This window comes from Gopherus flavomarginatus, chromosome 7 (assembly GCF_025201925.1).
Source record: "Gopherus flavomarginatus isolate rGopFla2 chromosome 7, rGopFla2.mat.asm, whole genome shotgun sequence".
Taxonomy (NCBI): Eukaryota; Metazoa; Chordata; order Testudines; family Testudinidae; genus Gopherus; species Gopherus flavomarginatus.
Window position 1 is genome coordinate 37,339,508 of NC_066623.1, and position 19,501 is coordinate 37,359,008.

At 39.5% G+C, this 19,501-nt stretch overlaps 1 protein-coding gene across 10 annotated transcripts in view; it reads left to right on the plus strand.

The window, feature by feature from the left end:
* Positions 1–19,501, plus strand: part of ANKHD1 (ankyrin repeat and KH domain containing 1) — a 188,612-nt gene that overhangs the window by 140,638 nt on the left and 28,473 nt on the right. For all 10 annotated transcript variants that reach the window (XM_050962505.1, XM_050962501.1, XM_050962498.1 and 7 more), the window contains 9 exons: positions 7,010–7,155; positions 7,321–7,432; positions 9,755–9,900; positions 11,167–11,309; positions 12,111–12,324; positions 13,745–13,920; positions 14,296–14,458; positions 16,606–16,701; positions 17,697–17,813. In XM_050962505.1, the coding sequence (XP_050818462.1) occupies positions 7,010–7,155; positions 7,321–7,432; positions 9,755–9,900; positions 11,167–11,309; positions 12,111–12,324; positions 13,745–13,920; positions 14,296–14,458; positions 16,606–16,701; positions 17,697–17,813 (1,313 nt within the window). The remainder of the gene's footprint in view (positions 1–7,009; positions 7,156–7,320; positions 7,433–9,754; positions 9,901–11,166; positions 11,310–12,110; positions 12,325–13,744; positions 13,921–14,295; positions 14,459–16,605; positions 16,702–17,696; positions 17,814–19,501) is intronic.

The window sequence follows — 19,501 nt, forward strand, 5'->3', positions numbered from 1 at the left end:
TGCGGTGCTGTTTTATATGGAAGTTGTTTTGCAGCAGAAAATATGGAAATCAAGAAGTCTTGTATTCATGAACCACATTAACAGATGTTTATGTGCAATGGCAATTGCTACCAAGTTCAGTGTTTTTTGAAAGCCTTTTTTTTTTTTTTTTTCTTTAAGTTCTCTTGGGGAAATCTCCCATGATTACACTACCCCTGGTAGAACTGCACCAGTGATAGCAACTGTGGAAGCATTAGTGTAGAAAGGGATTCAGCATTTTTACCACTCTGTATGGTAACCCAACTCAAAGCAGGTCTACTTGACACAATGGCAAAAATACTGGCAGTGACTGGGGCCCTGATGACACTAATGCTTCCACTGTCCCCAGTGGTAATGCAACAGTGGCAGACTTCTCAAAGGTTGTGTTTAGACAAGGCCTAAGTGTGGTACCATGAACTCTCTCCAAGGAATGTCTTCATTGAGCAATTTTAGGTATTAAATGTCATTGTAACTCATGTTGTTGTTGGCCAGCCTGGTAGTTTAGTGCATCAACTAAAGGGAACAGGAGTACTTGTGGCACCTAAAGGGAGGCACTACTATGATTCATAGGGCAGCTGGTGTTAGGGGAGGTTTGTTTTGAGTTGTAACTTGGAGTTAGAGGTCTAAATTTCCCTGATTACAAATATAATAGTTAAAGTTACTCACTCTGTGTATTCACTTCAGTGAATTCTGTGATCTTGCATACCATCTGTGCTGTAGTGATAAGCAGAATTTGGAAAGTTAAGATGAACTCATAAATTCAGAGTGAATGCGGTTGAATTATCCTTAATCATAAAGTATAAACTGAATTTCTTTAATAGCTTTTTAGAAAGCACACATCTAATTCTGAATCCTTTCACTGATTCTTGCAGGGTTTAATTGGATTTTATAAAGGTGAATTAAATTGTTACAGTTCGTCAGTGTGTAAAATATTAAGAATTAGTGCTTATTGCATCTTCTGAGACTTGATATGTGAACATAGGTTGACAGAATTTTCAGACTTCATTGTACATTACTCCACTGCAGTACAAATTTGGTATACAAGAGGTTACATGCTATGTAATTTGGGTTTTTTTGTAGTTCATATTGTATGCATATATGGGTAGGTTTCTCAGTTAGCCACATTAAGTTCAAAGCTTTTTTGTTGACTTCCTCGGGACAACGATGCATCCATTTGTTGCCAGTTTCTGTATGTTGTTAAATTTACTAATATTGCTCTTGTCAGTTTGTGCTGGTCAGTCACCCTTTTCATTCAAAATACAGATTTTCTGCACCTTGCTTCTGTCTGGAATTCTTTCCCTAGAGAGATTTTATTGGTGGACTGAATCTGAATTTATAAATGTAAACTTTCAGTTTGCTGAATGCTTGTGTAGTAACTCTGCAAACCTTTTTGGCTCTGAAATCCATGCTTGTGAAATGATTCCACAAAATTGATCTGTTAATTTTTATTTCTGGAATCATTGTTAAAGATGACTTCTGGGCTACTGCATTATGAAATACATAACCATTTGGAATAATGCTGGTCACCGGTGTAATCCAAAGTGGGAAATGTTGACGCATAATGTGAAAAGTAACAATTATATACAAACACACTCCTATTTAAAGTAACACTGTTAAATGTTGTTCAATCTGAACCTAGCAGACAGCTTGTCATTCATTTTAAAAGATTAATAGGTCACAATATGGTGGTTGATTGCTATAATAGGATTTTAAAATAGTGTGGGATTTTTTTTAATTCCAGGAATAGCTCTTATAAGAGACTTATACAATACTGAAGTACAAATTTACATTCATGGAAAAAAACAAAGAAAATGAATCTACATTAGTCATATTACAGTAATATGAGGTATATTTAGTAGTTCATAAATATAGCAGTTGGAGTCTAATTTTAACTTCATACTGCAACTGTCAGACCAGCCACAATCTCTCTTTGCCTTAGCTCCTTTTAATGCTTAAAACGTGCTATGAACCTGGCATTTTGTTCAAGATCATCGCACCAGTTTGTTCCTAGTCAGATTCCCTGTAATCGGGTTTCCCAAATTAAAAAATACCAGTAATATCTCTTATACTGCATAGGATTGTTTACTAAAGTTTATTAGTGAAGATTAAAGAAAATACATTTTGTGTAAGTTTTGGGCCTTCATACGTTTACGAATATCTAAATGAAACCCTACAATCAGAAATGTCATTTAAACTTCAGACTTATTCAGGCAACAAGCTTATTGAATAAGTTGTAAATAACAGTACAGGTTGAACCTCTCTAATCTGGCACTCTCTGGTCCGGCAACATCTGTGGTCCAGCATGTCTTTATTTTGTTTTTTATGCTTAATCTACTTATTTCCTTGTGCCAGTACAGAAAAATTGTGTAACAACACTTCCACTTTGTTATGAAGAGAGCCAGTAAGCCTTGGCTAGACGGCATTGCAAGCGTTGTGCTGTTCATTCGCCTCAGCAAGATAAAAAGAGAAACCTGCTCACTACAATATTGACCTCCCGTGGTTCAGCAAATTCTCTGGTTTGACACCAGTCAGATCCCAAGAGTACCAGACTAGAGAGGTTCAACCTATATTCTATAAAAGTATTACCTGTGTATTTTGTAGGGAAGGATCTAAAATCAATGCAGTCACAAAATAAATATTATATAGAGCCTTTATATAGAGCCTAAATTGCATGAGGTGAAACTTATACACATACACATACACATACACATACACATACACATACACATACACATACACATACACATACACATACACATACACATACACATACACATACACATACACATACACACATACTTCCTAATGAAATGACAGAAGTATATCTAATCCTCTAAAGTAAATTGTGTGCCTGTATCTGTGTTTTGGAAGTAAAGCAGTAAACTTGGCTTCCATGTCACTAAGAGTATTTGTGTGTTTGTGCTTTTGCCCAGCACCCTGTAACTTTGCATTTCATGAATGGAACATACCCACTCCAACTGAATCATGCACATTTTCTCAGAGGCCTGTTAAAGATCTGTTAAAACAGATTTTTTGGGGGGGGGGCTCATTCTCATGGTTCAGTATCGCACAAGTTTACTAAAGTACATCAGTATAGAGCTCTTTCAAGTTTCTTGTTCCATTCATCAGGGACTAAAAATACCAGGGCTACTTTTTGTAATGCTAGGATTTTGCCCCAGTGTCCTTGAACAAAATCTCCCTTCCCTCATTGTTCAATATTCTGTGCTCCACTGAGTTTGCTGCCCTCCCATTTTGGAGGTGGTTGTACTTCAGTGGTGCTGTGTAGTTGAAATGATTTTGCATTCTTCGAGAGTATGTTGAAAATATAAATTTTTGTGAAGTTTATAAACTGGGTTAGAAGTTATCTAGAAAAGTGTGACTTTTTTCTGCTTATGAAATGCCACCAAGAAGGGATGAATTTTTCCTCCTGCTCTTGTTCTTCTTCAGTATAGCAAAGATTTCCCCTAGCTTATAGTGGCGTGTATTTTTTATAAAAAAAGATGCCACTAAATCTGTTGTATCCCATCTGAGCATCTATTTTGCAGAATTCCACTTGATCTTTTTGCCTCTAATCCCATTATCTTTTGCCATAGCAATGTAGTTTGAAAGATTCACACCATCTTTTTAATTTTTGTACAGTGTACTGCTCCTTTACATATTATCTTAATACCATTACTGCAAAGCTGTGCCACAAGTGATAGCCAAAGTGGATATAGTGCCAAATGTTCATATTGCTGTTCCTCAGGAACACTGTAGTTTATCTAATACCATAGGTTAGAGCCACACTAGGATTTAGTCATTTGAAAATTGCCCTGAACTTTCTGTAGCAAATTGCTAAAATTCTTGGGAAGTCAAATAAACGCTATAAATGACTCCTTAAGCAAGTGTTCCTTTTAGTTCAATTGATTTTGGACTTTGAAAAGAAAATGGTGAACTGCTCTCATTCCTGCAAAATCCTGATTGGAAGCCAGGTATGGTATGGCCAATCTTTGAGAATGAGTTTCCATGCTCTGCAAGTGAGACCAATAGCTGACCTGCTTTTCTATGGTATTGTTCAGAGTTGTAGACATATTTGACTCTGGATGTAATATCAGTACTAGCTGATTAAATCTGGTCCCATACAAAATATTTTGTTAAGATGCGTTGAGAAATAACTTGTAGTATGATGGTCCTTCCTTAAAACATGTAATTGAATATAAAACTTGGCCTTAACAAGCCTACTAATTGCTATTAATATATATTTGCTATTCAGTGAACTACATCATCTTCAGGATACGATCTTCATAGAGAGGTTATTCTTGAGAGTGCAGATTACATTCAGTTCTCACTGGTCAAATATCAGGTTTGGCAACCAGCCAACAGATGTGGCATCACAACAGGTGTCCAGAAGTTTACAGGAATCTAAATATTTGCAAACAGTAATTGTCTTTTAGCAATTATTGGGGAGGAAATCAATTATATCAGATATTTACAATCTTGGTGGCTAGAATTGACTTTAAACCAATATAGAGATTTCCATTAATGCACAGAGTTCAACAGCTTTTTGTCCTGTGAAGAGATTCAGTCCTGGTCATTTGATTTTTAGATTTTGGTGGATCTGCATTAAAGTTAAATGTAATCTATTACTAAGTCTTAAAAACAAATTAAATGTCCGAAGTACATTTCTCTGTGTTTTTTTCCTTTTTTCTCCCTCCCAAAAAAACAAAAAGGTTGTAAAATACCTCTTCGGAAGGATGCTATTAGCTTATATTAGGGAAAAATCAGTCCTTAGCTGGATGATATAGTGTCTTACTGTTTTTGCAAAATATGAATATTTCAAAATCCACTTAACTTTAGCACTTAATAGTATTTTGAACATGTAGAGGATTTATTAATGTAAAATACCGTTTAACACCCTGCTGAGGTAGGTAAGTATTAATGCAGGGGTTCTCAAACTGGGGGGAGGGGTCGCGAAATTATTACATGGAGGTGGGGGCGTGAGCTGTCAGCCTCCACCCCAAAGCCCACTTTGCCTCCAGCATTTATAATAGTGTTAAACATATAAAGTGTTTTTAATTTATAAGGGAGATCACACTCAGAGGCTTGCTATGTGAAAAGGGTCACTAGTACAAAAGTTTGAGAACCACCGTATTAATGCATATTACGTAGATAAAGCATAAGACCTTTGTATCTGGAAACTCATGATACAAACTTGATGTGTTCACAAGGTGCTTAGCTTTTGAGGCGAAGTGAACTCCCTTTGAGTTCCTTTTGAGGCCAGGTATAATGCACTACTCCTTTTACATTGTAACTAAACTTCTTCATTGCTCACCTTTGACTCATGCACTGGAATGTGAGCCCTAACACTAAACTAAATGCCTTTGGGACTGTAACTGAAAACTTCTATCTCAAAGGCTTGGTTTTTATTTTTTTTAAACAAGTTATCCTGGCTTTAAGAACTCTGTTTGTTTGGGTTCTTTTAAAATCTGCTCCACTTGTGAACATATCATTTGTATTTCATATACCTATAACCAAACATCAGAATGTATTCTCACTAAATGATGGGTGTGTCCTAGTGTTTCTGATCTTTCCAGTAATTTAATCTTTATCCTATGTCATTAATTGATACACTCTATTTTCATTCAGTGGTTTAATTTTAAATCCTTTGCATTAGTGAATAACAGTTCATGGTGAAACTGCTGAAGTTTCTGTTTAGAAAACATTCTTACCACATTTTCATTTCTCTTCCATCTTCCATTACTACAGAGAATATTGGCACTGAAAAAAAATTCCTGCTGCTTATTCCCCACCTGAACTCATCATGAACCTCTGTCATTATAATAGCTTGCTCCAGAAATACTATAAAACATTACATGCTTTGGATTAATTTTGCACTCTTACTGGTTAGAACAAATCAATTGTTTCTCTAACCAGCCAGAGCAATTAGCTTACAATGCAGAAATCTGGTAGTGCTGTGAGATGCAAATTTTGATGTCCAGAAGTGGTTTTCATACCAGTTTTTTATTCTCTAGATCTTGTCTTTTATATTATAATAAAGGGCATTGAAATTTTTCAACTAGAAACAAGGTCGTTAGGGAGCTTTCCTGTCTATTTGATTTATGTCAGAGCCCTTCAAATTTTTTGGGATCTTCCCTTCAAAAATACCATGTAGTGATGATCCATCCATGTGCTGTGAGGCCGAGACTGAGTTCTGACCCTAGAAAATACTCATTATGGTGTTTCTGGCCTTTCTGCTATTTGTTCCTAGTCTTTTAATTTTAGCACTGTATGTAAATATAGCTAATTCTTAGTTTCAGACCTCAGTTCAAATTGTGGAAAATTTAGAAAATAAAATCTCACTATTTGTATGTGTTTAAACTAAGTCTTTAAGTGGAGATGGAATTTTGCAGCCCTGTCGTCAAAAGCTGCGTCACAACACACACAATTTTAGGGAAAGGAAATACCTAAATTGCCTGTGCCTGTCTTGCCATCTTCCTATTTTTTCCTCTGTTAATTTGTTGTAACCAGAATTATTCTTGTAACTCACTTTTACTCTTCTTGCTTTAGTTGTCTTACCTAGAAAATTAATGAAAGTGCTTACTACACTTTATATGAAATAGTTCTGATATATTCTTTGTTTCCTAACTTTTAGATTATGCTTCTATCATAAATCCTTTACTATTGTCTACCTAGAATGAACATTGAACTGTCGCTGCTGAGGTTAAGATATTAGATAATTTATTATCTTCATGGTTGTGTGCAAAGAAATCATTTGCAGATTAATCTGTTAAAATAAGCTTTCTGACCCAAACACAGTTTGGACGTGACACTTGCATTATATTCTACAAACTGCGTTAAATAGCATAGTTTTTTCCAAGACATTTAAAGCTAAACGTTTTTTAGAAAATGCATTCTTACAGTATTAAGATTCTATAGTACAGTATTTTTTCCATTTAAAGTGCTCAATTCTCAAGAGTGGAATAACAGTGTTAGTGTTAATGCTGTTTTTCAGCTGTGAATAGCAGAGTGCCCTCTGGCTCCACTAGTTCCTCTCTCACTACGGAATCCCCTGCACCCGAGCCCTGTGCACAGACACCAAGCAATGTTGGCTCTCAGTCTGTGCTCCCCATGTATCCTTCAGTTGATATTGATGCACATGTAAGTAATTTGGCTACAGATTTATCTGCTTTACTCTAACTTGTTTTAAAATTTAAAATAAAATGTCAGTCTAGCAGTAATGTGTTGTTAACAAGTTGACAGTTTTCTATGCTGAAAACACTTGCCATTTACAAATGTCAACTTCTTTTTCTCCCCACCATGAAGACGGAGAGTAATCACGACACTGCACTGACCCTTGCATGTGCAGGAGGTCATGAAGAGCTTGTGTCTGTATTGATAGCCCGAGGTGCCAATATTGAACACAGAGACAAGAAGGGTAAGCTACCAAAAAAATAGAAGAATTCCTACAATTTGAGCTCAAAGTTCATGTTAAAATGGGATTGAGTGCTCCATTCATCTCAGTGAGTGTTCTCATTCCCCCCTTCCCTCACCCTCCAATCCCCATGACTGTGCTTGTGAGCCTGTGCTGTGCACCAGGCGTGCCCATTCTCAGCTCCTCACTCTGGCCCCAGTACTGCATGTTTCAAGCATGCCTACTCTCAGTTCCACGTCCAGAGGGGCAGGGCTTCTCTAGATGCCAGCTCACACAGGTGTGTGCGGGGATGCGGCTCAGGCCCCATCCTCCCCAAGGGGCAGAGCGTCCTCAAATCCTGGTGCGCGAACATAGGGTAGTTGGGAGAGCAGCTCAGAGTCTCCAGATCCCAGCTTTCATGTTGGGAGTCTTGCAGAGCCATTCAAACCCTCTGAGAAGGAATGGGGCCCCCAGATCCTTGTGCTCGTGCACAGGAGAGGCGAATGTAGGATTAACAGCCCTCCTCCCCTTTCTCTGCCACAAATCTTCTCCCTTCCCCTACAACCCATTCTAATTTATGCCCCTTCCTTCACTCTCCCAGCCCCCACACCACCAGCATTGCTACCACAGTCATTTTCCTTCACTGCTCTGACCCCACTGTTCCATAGTTCCCTACCTGTGCACCAAAAAAAAGTTACAAGCATCTAACAATATTATGAGTGCCTCATGTTAGTAAGCTCTTTATCAGGAACATGTGCCTTGATTGTAAGCACACATAGGTCCCTTGTTCAGGAAACATGATTACATAATCCTAACTGTCTTTCATCTTCCCTCTAGTTAATCAATGCTAATTGATTAATCAGTGCTGGTGCACAGCTATGCTAATACTCAGTGTGGAAAAGTAGCAACATGCCCAGCAGCCATTTTTGGGTATCTGCATAGAGCATGTATAATGTATTATCTTTCAGAAAATAGTTAAAGCCTCTTCTAAATTAGCTGTACAAATTAGCAGGTGCACATTTCCCAAAAGTAAAAAAACAAAAACCAGCCTCTTAACAGAGATGGCTAGTAGCAGTGTGCCACAGATCATTCTCAGCTTTCAGCCAAGGGAAGGGTTTGAATTTACAATGTGTGAGGGTGGCTAAGATTGTGATCATAGCACGTCTCCTTGGGCCACCAAATTTCTGTGACAGTGTGCTCGGTGCAAACCCTCTTGTTGAGGCTTGCTGTATGTGTACATTTCAGTTTCTTTGGCTGATGCATGTTTTTAGCATATACTGTTATAGGGAGCCAAACTCTTCCTTTAATAACAGTTTTCAGTATTGCTCCCCCAAAAGTGGCAGTGGATATCATGCACTAAAGTTCACAGTCAACAGATTCTTATAAGTGTCTTTTGTGGGGGCTTTATCTGAGGAACCCCTTAATTAAATGACCCCAAATTTGGGCCACTAGCTGTGCCCATCATCCCCATGAGGCAAAGCAAGTTTTAAGACAGTTTGAGTAAGAATGTGGATGTTAGAGCTCTTAGAGTCAGCCTTCAAACAAAGCTCTTCTCAACCTCAATAATAGCAAAGTTGTCGATGTGCTATAATACAGTACCCTAAGACTCTGTTGGGATACATTTGGAATTAATCTTCTTGTCTGTGGATAGGGCCCCACCAAATTCATGGTCCATTTTGGTCATAGTCATAGGATTTTTAAAAATTGTAAATTTCATGATTTCAGCTGTTTAAATCTGAAATTTCACAGTGTTGTAGGGCTTGACCCAAAAAGGAGTTGTGGAAGGGTTGCTGTATTGCTACCCTTACTTCTGTGCCGCTGCTGCTGACAGCAGTGCTAGGCAACTGAAGAATGGAGGCTGCTGGCTGGGAGCCCAGCTCTGAAGGCAGAGTTGCCACCAGCAGCAGCGCAAAAGTAAGGATGGCATGGTATGGTATTGCCACCCTTACTTCTGCGTTGCTGCCTGTACAGCTGGGCCCTCAGCCAGCAGCCACCACACTCCAGATGCCCAGCTCTGAAGGTGACAGCACAGAAGTAAGGATGGCAATACCGTGACCCCCTAAAATAATCTTGCGACCCCAATGCAACTCCCTTTTGAGTCAGGACATCCAATTTCAGTGAAATCCCTGCAGTATAAGGTAAAAGCGCACAAAAGACAAGATTTCATGGTCTGCGACATGTTTTTCATGGCCACAAATTTGGTAGGGCCCTATCTATGGATGATCATTCTGATATTTGACCCAGGTATTTGTTGAATTAATCCATTCGTACATACTTTCCAGCTTGCTATTAATTATATTTTGAGTTTTTCAGAGCTGCTTCTAATTGTGATTCTTTTTGGATTAGGTTTTACACCACTTATTCTGGCTGCAACTGCTGGACACGTTGGTGTAGTAGAAATTCTTTTAGACAAAGGTGGAGATATAGAAGCACAGTCCGAGCGCACAAAGGACACTCCGCTTTCACTGGCGTGCTCTGGTGGACGCCAAGAGGTACAAATATCTTGCTTACTATTTCTTCTATAGGTTTTGAATTGTTTTGTAAATTACTGCGTTCATTTCTTGTTATTTACCCTTAAATTAATATTTTCATTTTACTAAAAAAGTCTTTAAACTTCAGGAATTGGTAGCTCTCTTGTCCCAGGAAAAGACAAGGGAATTAACTTTGCCTTGTTTATACAGCCCCACCATTGCAGCCCTTCACTACAGGTTGGAGCCATTCATCTATCCAATTTTCATAATATAGTCTGTGAAAATCCTCAGTTGGATGGGGGAGGAAGAAGGCTATTAAGTAATTCAGGATACCCAGTCAGTCCTATCTTGCACCCTCCCCACCTGCATAGTAAGTGAAGGGGCATTCTTTGCAGTACTTCCAACTCAAGAGAGAGATCAGGACCAGAAACTAAACTTGTCTTACACATACACAGCCTTCCAGAACACTAACACTAGACTAGCAGATATTTCCATTTTGACTTGTAAGTAAATGCAATGTAGACCTGACTCACAAAGGTAGAACTACTTTTAAGTTGAACTTTTCACTTTTGCTTCTAAGATGTTCAGTCTTACCTGCTTATGATGTCAAAGGCAGAGAAACTTGGAAGAAAACATGGGAAACTATAGTAGCACAAATGCACACATGAAAAATACCATGATTGCAGGAGACGATAAATGTAGTAATGGGAAGAAAATGAGGAGGCTTGTAAAGGGGAGGCGTGAGTGGGAGAAATGCCCTTCCTCCGCCATTCCCTCATGTCCCTTAACTTCTGTCAAGATTTGGGCATCCTTATACTTTTTGTTGGAAAGATTGTGCAACACAAACATAATCAAAAATGACTTAAGATTCATTTTTTCATTCAAGTTGTGGGAGGCACTGAAAGGGAAACCCTCACAAATTTCAACTATATCAGACTTCCTAAGAACAGGATATGTCCTAAATCTCAGACCTCCATTCAGAGGAAGAGATTCCCTTAAAGGCTTGTAATTTCAGGTAGATAAAGTAATCCTTTTGGAGGAAAAGTGCTGCATTGGCACAACCCACACAGACTGTCTTATGAATAGGATTAACTACTAGCTCTATACAGTGCATAAATTAAATTAAAGATCCTGCAGGGGAACCTCGTCACACTCTAGCCACTGCTGCCCATGGAAACTGGTAATACACTTAAAGTTTTGAATGTGTGTTAGCCATTATCCAGGAAGTAGCAGAAAATTAAGGCCCAGTATTCCTTTCATGCTTTTTTTTCGTGCTGTACATTTCAGGTAGTTGACTTGCTGCTGGCCCGGGGAGCAAATAAAGAGCATAGGAACGTGTCTGACTATACACCGCTAAGCCTTGCTGCATCTGGGGGATATGTCAACATCATTAAGATTCTGCTTAATGCTGGAGCAGAAATTAATTCAAGGTAACATACTCTCCATGTCATAGACAAACTGCAGTGTGGGACAGATGTTCCACTGTGGGTTTTATGTCAAGGCATAAATTGGAGCTTGTAGTGCTTTCAAATCTCCCTGCTAAGTTTGCTCTGTTAAAATGTTATGCTTTTTCTGACTGGATACCTTTAGGGAAGCTGCTGTAGATCTCCTGCCACCAAAAAAAATAAAAACTGCCCTCAGTGTTTAGGTTGCACTTGTGCCTGTATTAGTGCGGCATATGGCCCCGTGTACATACTTTTCTCCATATTGGGATCTAGCACTCTGGGACTTTGTTTCCAGTTGAACTAAATAGAGGAACCACCAAAGCTCTCAGTGGAGCACGTGTTCTTTTGAAGCTTTACATTTCAGTGGCTCTGGGGCCCATAAAAGGAAGAACTAAAACACATGGATTTGTCTGTTAAGCAACTTGTGTTCACGTATTGTAGGAAAGTTAACTCATTTTGTATCATCAAAATAGGTTGAAGTGCAGATGTATGTCTTTCTGATTTAGGTGCAGGCACAGTTATCTCTTTTTATTATTTAAATGGCTTAGAATTAGTACAGATATATACTTTAGCAAAACCTATTTCTTCTGAAAGAGAACACGTTCTCTTTGCAGGTTTTAAACAGCAAATATCCTACATCCTGCTGGTTTTCAATAATCTGTTTTGAATTACTGATATTTTAGGGCAGTATTTACTATAAAATGTTGAAATGTACTTGGGTTCCCAGAGGATTCATCCAGATTCATCTAGTTCTGTGATCTGTAGTTAATAATTTTCTCTCTTTAGGACTGGGAGTAAGCTCGGCATTTCTCCTCTGATGTTGGCTGCTATGAATGGACATGTACCTGCAGTGAAACTGTTGCTTGATATGGGTTCTGATATTAATGCGCAAATTGAGACCAATAGAAATACAGCCCTCACCCTGGCCTGTTTCCAGGGCCGAGCAGAGGTGGTCAGTCTCCTGTTGGATAGGAAGGCCAATGTTGAACATAGGGCTAAGGTAAGCAAACAGACTAGCTTTCTCTTCAGATTTATTTTGGGCAAGAGGATCTCTTTGATTTGTCAGCTTTCTTGAAGTTTTTCTGTTAATATAAATCTTTGAGCCTATTTGCCTATGTCAACTTCACTGATTTAAAAGCAACCCCATAGGATTGATGGCCATATATTTGATCGCTCTTGTTCAAAGCATCTCAAAAAGTTCTTTAAGAAATCTCTACCACTCACAAGGAACTGTAAAGCATAACACTTTACCAAAACCTCATTATTCTTACCCTGGAAATCAGCAAATTAAAAACATTCTTAAGCAAAAACTAGTGTACTAAAGATAATACCCACTCTATATTCCAGCTTCTGTCAGAATGTCAAACTTTTTTCATATACTGTGAAATAGTCATTACATGTGAAAAACAAATGTGATTGCTTACGAGTGGCATTCCTCTACTTTTTCCAAAACAGCTAATTCATACTTTCTAAATGGGAAGCAAAATAGGTCCTGACGACTTTTGGTCTTTAAAGATCATGAGATTATAAATGTCAAGGTTAACATGACTGATGTTCATTAGCAGAACACATGGGTAGAGTCTAAAGCAGAAAAGGAACGTAATAGTGCATATATTTTGACAGTGATGCACAGATACTGCTTGCCATTATATGCACTCAACAGAAATGGTTTAGATTAAGCCTTTATCTCTTCTAGGTGAAAACTGTGGTGTTAATATAGAACCCATGGTTTAAATTTTGAGAGTTCCTGTTTCTCTTACGTTCTGTTGGCCCCGTTCTTTGATACACTGGAACAGTGTTATGCCTCATTCCTGTTGCAAAGCAGTCCAAAAGTCTGCATAGACTGACACTTAGATTTCACCAGCACAGGGGAATTTTTGGTAAACCCTAAAGCTACAGCTCTAGTATCGTCTGTGCCCCCTTTCCCAGCTCCTTGTGCTGGAAATGTGACTGGGGAAAGGGTGTGTGGCCAGTGTTCTCTTGTGCCCAGCTTCTACAATGGCCACTTGGGGATGTTGGCAACTGATCTAAATTAGAACATTCTGAGCTGGGGACTCAACTGGTATCTGGACAGCGCCAGTGCCAAAGGGAGTCCAAAGGTGGCGTGGAGTCACTTGTTTGACCTCCTTCTGTGCTGAATGCTCACTGTTTGCATTTGAACCTCTATTTCCCTCAGTTTTAAGGGATACTTTTGTTAATTGCAAGCTTTTGCTAATGAGATTAACATCTGATGAGATTTTGCCATTCATTTGTCTCGTCTGCTGTAAAGCCCAAGGCCAAGATTTTAAAAACTTTGCCTGGAGTTAGACTCCTAAATGCATAAATAAGAGGCCTGTTTAAGTGCTGAAACCGTTAAAGGCACACCCAGACTATATTTTGCATCAATTGAATATTTTATAACTTGTTTGTTTTTCAAACAGACTGGTCTCACCCCTTTGATGGAAGCTGCTTCTGGAGGGTATGCAGAGGTTGGAAGAGTTCTCCTTGATAAAGGAGCAGATGTCAATGCTCCACCTGTGCCTTCCTCAAGAGATACAGCTTTAACAATTGCAGCAGACAAAGGCCATTACAAGTTCTGTGAGCTCCTGATTAATCGGTGGGTTATTTCTTATTTCATGAGTAACATACTTGTTCTGTCATGGAGTCCATCTGTGGACAGAATCACAGTGACGAGGAATAGAGCTTAAATTCTGTGTTTCAATAATTGCTTATCTATGATTTAGAGATTAATGTAGATGGGAGAGAGATGTCCATAGCTCTGTTTTAATCCAGGCATTTAAGTCTCCTTTTTAGTTTATGCTATAATTTAAATAGCAAAGGATTTCCCAGCATAAGTTTTCTAGCTCACCACTGAAGGTTTGTCAGTGATGAAAAAGACGAACTTAAGTGCAGTTTGAACATCCATATTTTTTTAGTAATCTTTTCTATATGTCAGCCAGGTGTGCCTGTGACTTACATTTGCTTTTTTTAGGGGAGCACATATTGATGTTCGTAACAAGAAAGGAAACACGCCACTGTGGTTGGCAGCTAATGGTGGTCACTTTGATGTAGTGCAGTTACTTGTGCAGGCAGGAGCTGATGTGGATGCAGCAGATAACCGGAAAATTACACCTCTTATGTCAGCATTTCGTAAGGTAAGTTAATAAGGCAAACTTGGATCTCATGTTTCAGCACTGAATACTTTCAAAAACAGTTTTAAATTGAAATAGGTAGTCTTGAAAGTGTCAGGAATACAAAACATTTTTAAGCTAAGTATATTCTGCAGTTTAAGTTGCTGTTTCAAAAAAGGGCTAAAATACGGCTCAACGCACCTGACTTTTAAGAGGTGATCTGCTTCAGTTTTGTGTATTGATCAGAGCATACGTAATTTTGCTACTGTCAGTGGGTGAGTGTCTGATCTTGGCATGAAACCATTTCACTATCACAGGTCTCCAGCCAACCATCCTCTCTTCCTTTCAAGTCCACCACAGATGTCAGTGTCAACAACGTTGCCCTTGCCCCCTGTCTGGATGAACACCTGTCTGTTTTAAACTGACCTAATTGCTGGATTCACTTCTGCATTTTCTGGTCACTGTTGCTAGCTCAGGGTCACGAGCACGCTTCCCAGTGCAGACTCTGTGTTCAACATGCTTCTTGAGCAGTGGACACTGCATTTCAACTGCCTTAGACCCTTATACCAGTGCCACAGCCCTCCCAAGTGCCTAGTAGCTTAGACATGTTATCCCAGAGTCCATCTGGCTATGGGAGCTCGGGTTTCTTGTTAAACTCTTCTGGGACAACATGGCAGGAAAGCAAGGAGGAACACAGGCTTAGCAAAGGAATGTTTTAAGCACAGATAATTTACTCCTAACACAGCACAGTAGAGAGTTGCAAGACTTTCACATTTAACACACAAACCTGAATGCGGTTGCCCTAGGGCTGATCTCACCCTATCTGAGAGTCCTGGATTCGGTAAGCATCCATAGGCTAGGCATACCTTCCCTTCTCTTTAGCCAGGTTGTCTTGGATGTGGTGGTGGTCACCCCTTTGACTCAGAGAAACACACTTCTTTTTCTATACACTGACTTCCCAAAGTGCCAGGGGTGCTCAACCCCCGGCTCTGCCCCAGCCCCACTCCGCTCCTTTCCCCAAGGCCACACCCCCGCCTCTTCCTGCCTCTGCTCCACCCTTGCCCCACCTCTTACTACCCAGTTCCATCCTCTCCCCTGAGTGCAGCATCCTCACTACATGCCCCACCCCCCCCCGCCGCTGCCTCCTCCAGTCCACAAAACAGCTGATTGGGGCGGGTGGGAGGCGCAGGGAGAGAGTGGCGCTGATCCACAGAGCCTGCTGGTGGGCGGGGGCACTGGGGATGGGGGGAGGCGTGGAGAGGCGCTGATAGTGAGGCTTTTTTTCCCCAATGAGTGCTCCAGCTTCCGGAGCATTCATGGAGTCACCACCGATTGTCCCCCTTTTTCCCCATTTGCTTCAGATGGGGGAGTTCCAGGCTCCAGCCTCCTCCCCATCAGCTTCTGTGTAGACACAGATTCAAAGTCAGAGGCCCTGTTAGTGGAAAAACCCATTGTTCCAGTATGGGAGTCATTCAATGTTACTGGCCCTGGATTGCTCTGTCATAGTTTCTCAAGCATAATCTTTCCTTTAGGTGTTAAGCCCCTTTTACAAATTGGAGGCAGTGTGACTTGGTGGGCAGAACACTGAACTGAGACTCAAGAGACTGCAATTCTATTTTCACTCAGGCATTGACCTGGGCAAGTCAGTTCAATGGAGTGCTGCAGTTCCCCCATCCATAAAATGGGGCTGAGGGTACCTGCCTCCTTTGTAAAGGGCTTTGAGATCTACTAATGAGAAGTGTGTTATAAGAGTTAGGTGATATTATTATTTATTAATCCACAAAGGAGGCTACAACACAAAGTAGAGCCCCTCACGCAAAACAGAGTACATAGTTCGACAGACGCATTCCCAGTGCTCACAAAAATTGAGCTTATTAAATTAATTTAAAAAAAAACTCTCCCAACATGTCCTGTCCTTTATCTTTTAGACAGGAAGCTATTTGGGGAATGGACTATTTTTGCTACTGTTTTGTCCACCACTATGCTCATTGTCAGTACTTTACCAACGCTAATAGATGTTTTGGTACTTGGCGACATTTTATTTTAAACTACCATTTCAGATGTTAGCTTTATAACTGTCATGTCAGCTAAAATTGTCACCCGCTTACTTCCGTATTTACAGGGCACTAGAATTTTATTTTATTTTTTATTTTATTTTATTTTTTTTACAGGGTCATGTGAAAGTAGTTCAGTACCTGGTGAAAGAAGTTAACCAGTTTCCTTCAGACATCGAGTGCATGCGATATATAGCAACTATAACTGACAAGGTGAGTTTAACTGACTTTTTGAGAGCAGACTTAGTGCATTAAGGATATTTAAAAATACGTAGGTGACCATACCAAGGTCTTAGCAAGTATATAGAATTGAAACCACACATTTTGCATGTTAATTACGTGTTGTCTCATATTAAAAGTTTGGTGCCCAAATGGTAGATCTAAGGTCATTTAAAGACTGAATTGATAATTGAGCTTTGTTACAACTATGTGAAATGTTCTCTTCCCACTATTTGTTATGTGGCCTTTGCCTTGCCCAGAGCACCACCAGCTGCTTCTTTCTGAGCATACATGAAATGCCTATCTTTGACCCTTAAAATTCTGGAGCTAAAAAATTTCTTTATGGAATCTTAAAATACATATGTAAATATAACAAGAATAAAATATAAAATTATTTCAGTTTTTATACAGCAGCTTATTTAAATCTTTCCATCATGGATTCATCACATTTTTCTTTTAAATCAGATTAAAATGTTAACAAATTAGCTATAGGAAAATGAAAAAGTTTCAAAAGTAGGTTACAGCCAGCTATTCTGTCACTCTCCTATCAAAGTGAGTCATATGTAACTTAGTTATTTTTCCTTCTGCTTCAGAACAGTAGAGTATTAAGGGGAAAGGCCAACAGCAAAACCTCTTGAATTCAATTTTATTCTTGCTTTTTTAGGACAGTTTTTTAAATACTAAAGTAATTAAGGAATGGGGACCAAATTAACGCATTTATTTCTAATTTTAAAAAGATTTCATACCTATTAGAGGAACTTTTCAGATGTTCACAAAACTACCCAAACTGAGAGGAATAATGTGCTTCCTTTATTGCAAAACTACCTCTAAAAAAGCTACTTTACAAATGTTAGCACTCTGTATCTTAGCATCGTGGCGTAGTTGTATGTTTAGAAGTACCAGTGAGCCAATCATACACTTTAAGAGCAAGCTGCTATAATTAACTTCAGATTTTCAGGATTGCTTTAATAAAATAACTTATTCTTCAGGAACTATTGAAGAAGTGTCACCAGTGTGTGGAGACAATTGTGAAGGCTAAAGACCAGCAAGCTGCAGAAGCAAATAAGAACGCCAGTATCCTGCTGAAGGAGCTTGACCTGGAAAAGGTGAGGGGCGAAATCTGTCATCTTACGTTAGTTCTTGGCCAGTGCATCTGCATGTGGCAACTCTTTCTTTCAGATGTGTGTAAGCTTACAGGGTTTCCCTACTTCAAATTTGTAACTGTTTAAAAACAGCATTAATTTATATTTTGTAATATAAAAGGTGGATTTTGGGATATGTAAGTAAATAGATAATTAACCCAAAAGGTTATTTATAGAAACCACTTTGGTTGTACTGTTTTTTTTTTTCACCCAACTTTGGCTTTTTCGGGACCTGAGAATTTTTCAGGCAAGGACCAGGGGGCAAGGCAGCCAAGACCACCTGACCGCTATTGCAGCAGGCCTGCAGGGAGCAGAAGGCTGCACACCCTCCTTATCCCTGCCCTTCAGCACTGCTGCAGGACTGAGCTCAGGAGGGGTCCTGGCTGGCAGGGGCGTCAGTACTCACAGGATGCAGCCTTTCGCTCTCCTCCTTACCCCCAGCCCTTCAATGTGGCTCATCTGCTTCCTCTGCACAGTGGGGAGTGAGAAGGGCAGGGAGCTGGAAGGCTTCCTCAGCTGCTGTGTAGTGAGTATCTCCACTTGCTGCATGCTGTGAGTACCAGGAACCCTCCACGCCACTGTTGCCCTTTGTTTCTGGTTTTTACGATTATCACCATTTCTAAAAAATGTTGACTATACACCGATAAATTCCCATTAAATCAATTTTTTTTATTAAACTGCCTTATTTATGTCACAATTCAGTGGATTTGGCATCTCTGCCTGGCTGCCGCTGGAGTATACTATGATGATGAAATACTCTATTCTTCATTCATTGCCTGTATGAATCTCCATTGTAGAAAGTGCATGTGCCCTAAGTGCACAAGCTCAACTCTATTTCAATAGTAGTCTCTTGGGGCTGCAGTGTGCAGCCTCGATGTTCTTGCACTTCTACTTCAGAATATCCAAAACTGTACAGCCCCACCTACCTTCCAGCCCTTCTGACCTCCATAGGCAACAAGTTGGAACTCGTTTGTGTCTGTTACTACCCACACTAATTCCTTTGTAGGAAATTTTAGGCTTGTTACTTTTTTGGTTAATTAAGCTGTTTGTTTGCCAGCATTTTGCATTACTCTATTTTATTTGGATGCAGACTGAGGAAAATGTCTTCAGTTAAAACTGTTAATAAATACAAAACAGTATCAGCTTGTTCTGTGACTTATCTTGAAGCAGACCTTTGAGCTGTCAGATCAGTAAACAGAGTTCAGCATGGCCAGTTGGATATGAGACTTTGAAGGAATTACTCCCATCCCCAGATGCTGCAAGTAGTACAATCAGTCACTGACTCTAAGTAACAGTCCTCAGTTTGATAATGCTGCAGTGCCCAGAATAGCATTATTGGGTGCTGTACTGCTGAAGGCACCTTTTTGTTTTATTATTTGCAGGGGATCTAAAGTGGAGCTTTTGACTCTTTACGATAATTAACTCACCATGATATTTTTCACAAGAGAGAAGTTTTACCAAATTCCATTTTGATTAATTAGCCTCATTCTGTATTGCATTAAATTTCAGTTAGTTATTTTTCACTTCATCTTCTAACCTACAGTTTAGTGTTGTTGGTACTAACTGACTGCCTCATTGTACCCAAGAAGTAACTATTTCAGCAACTGATACCATGATAGCTATATGTAGCACATAAAGTACTTTGTGAGCCT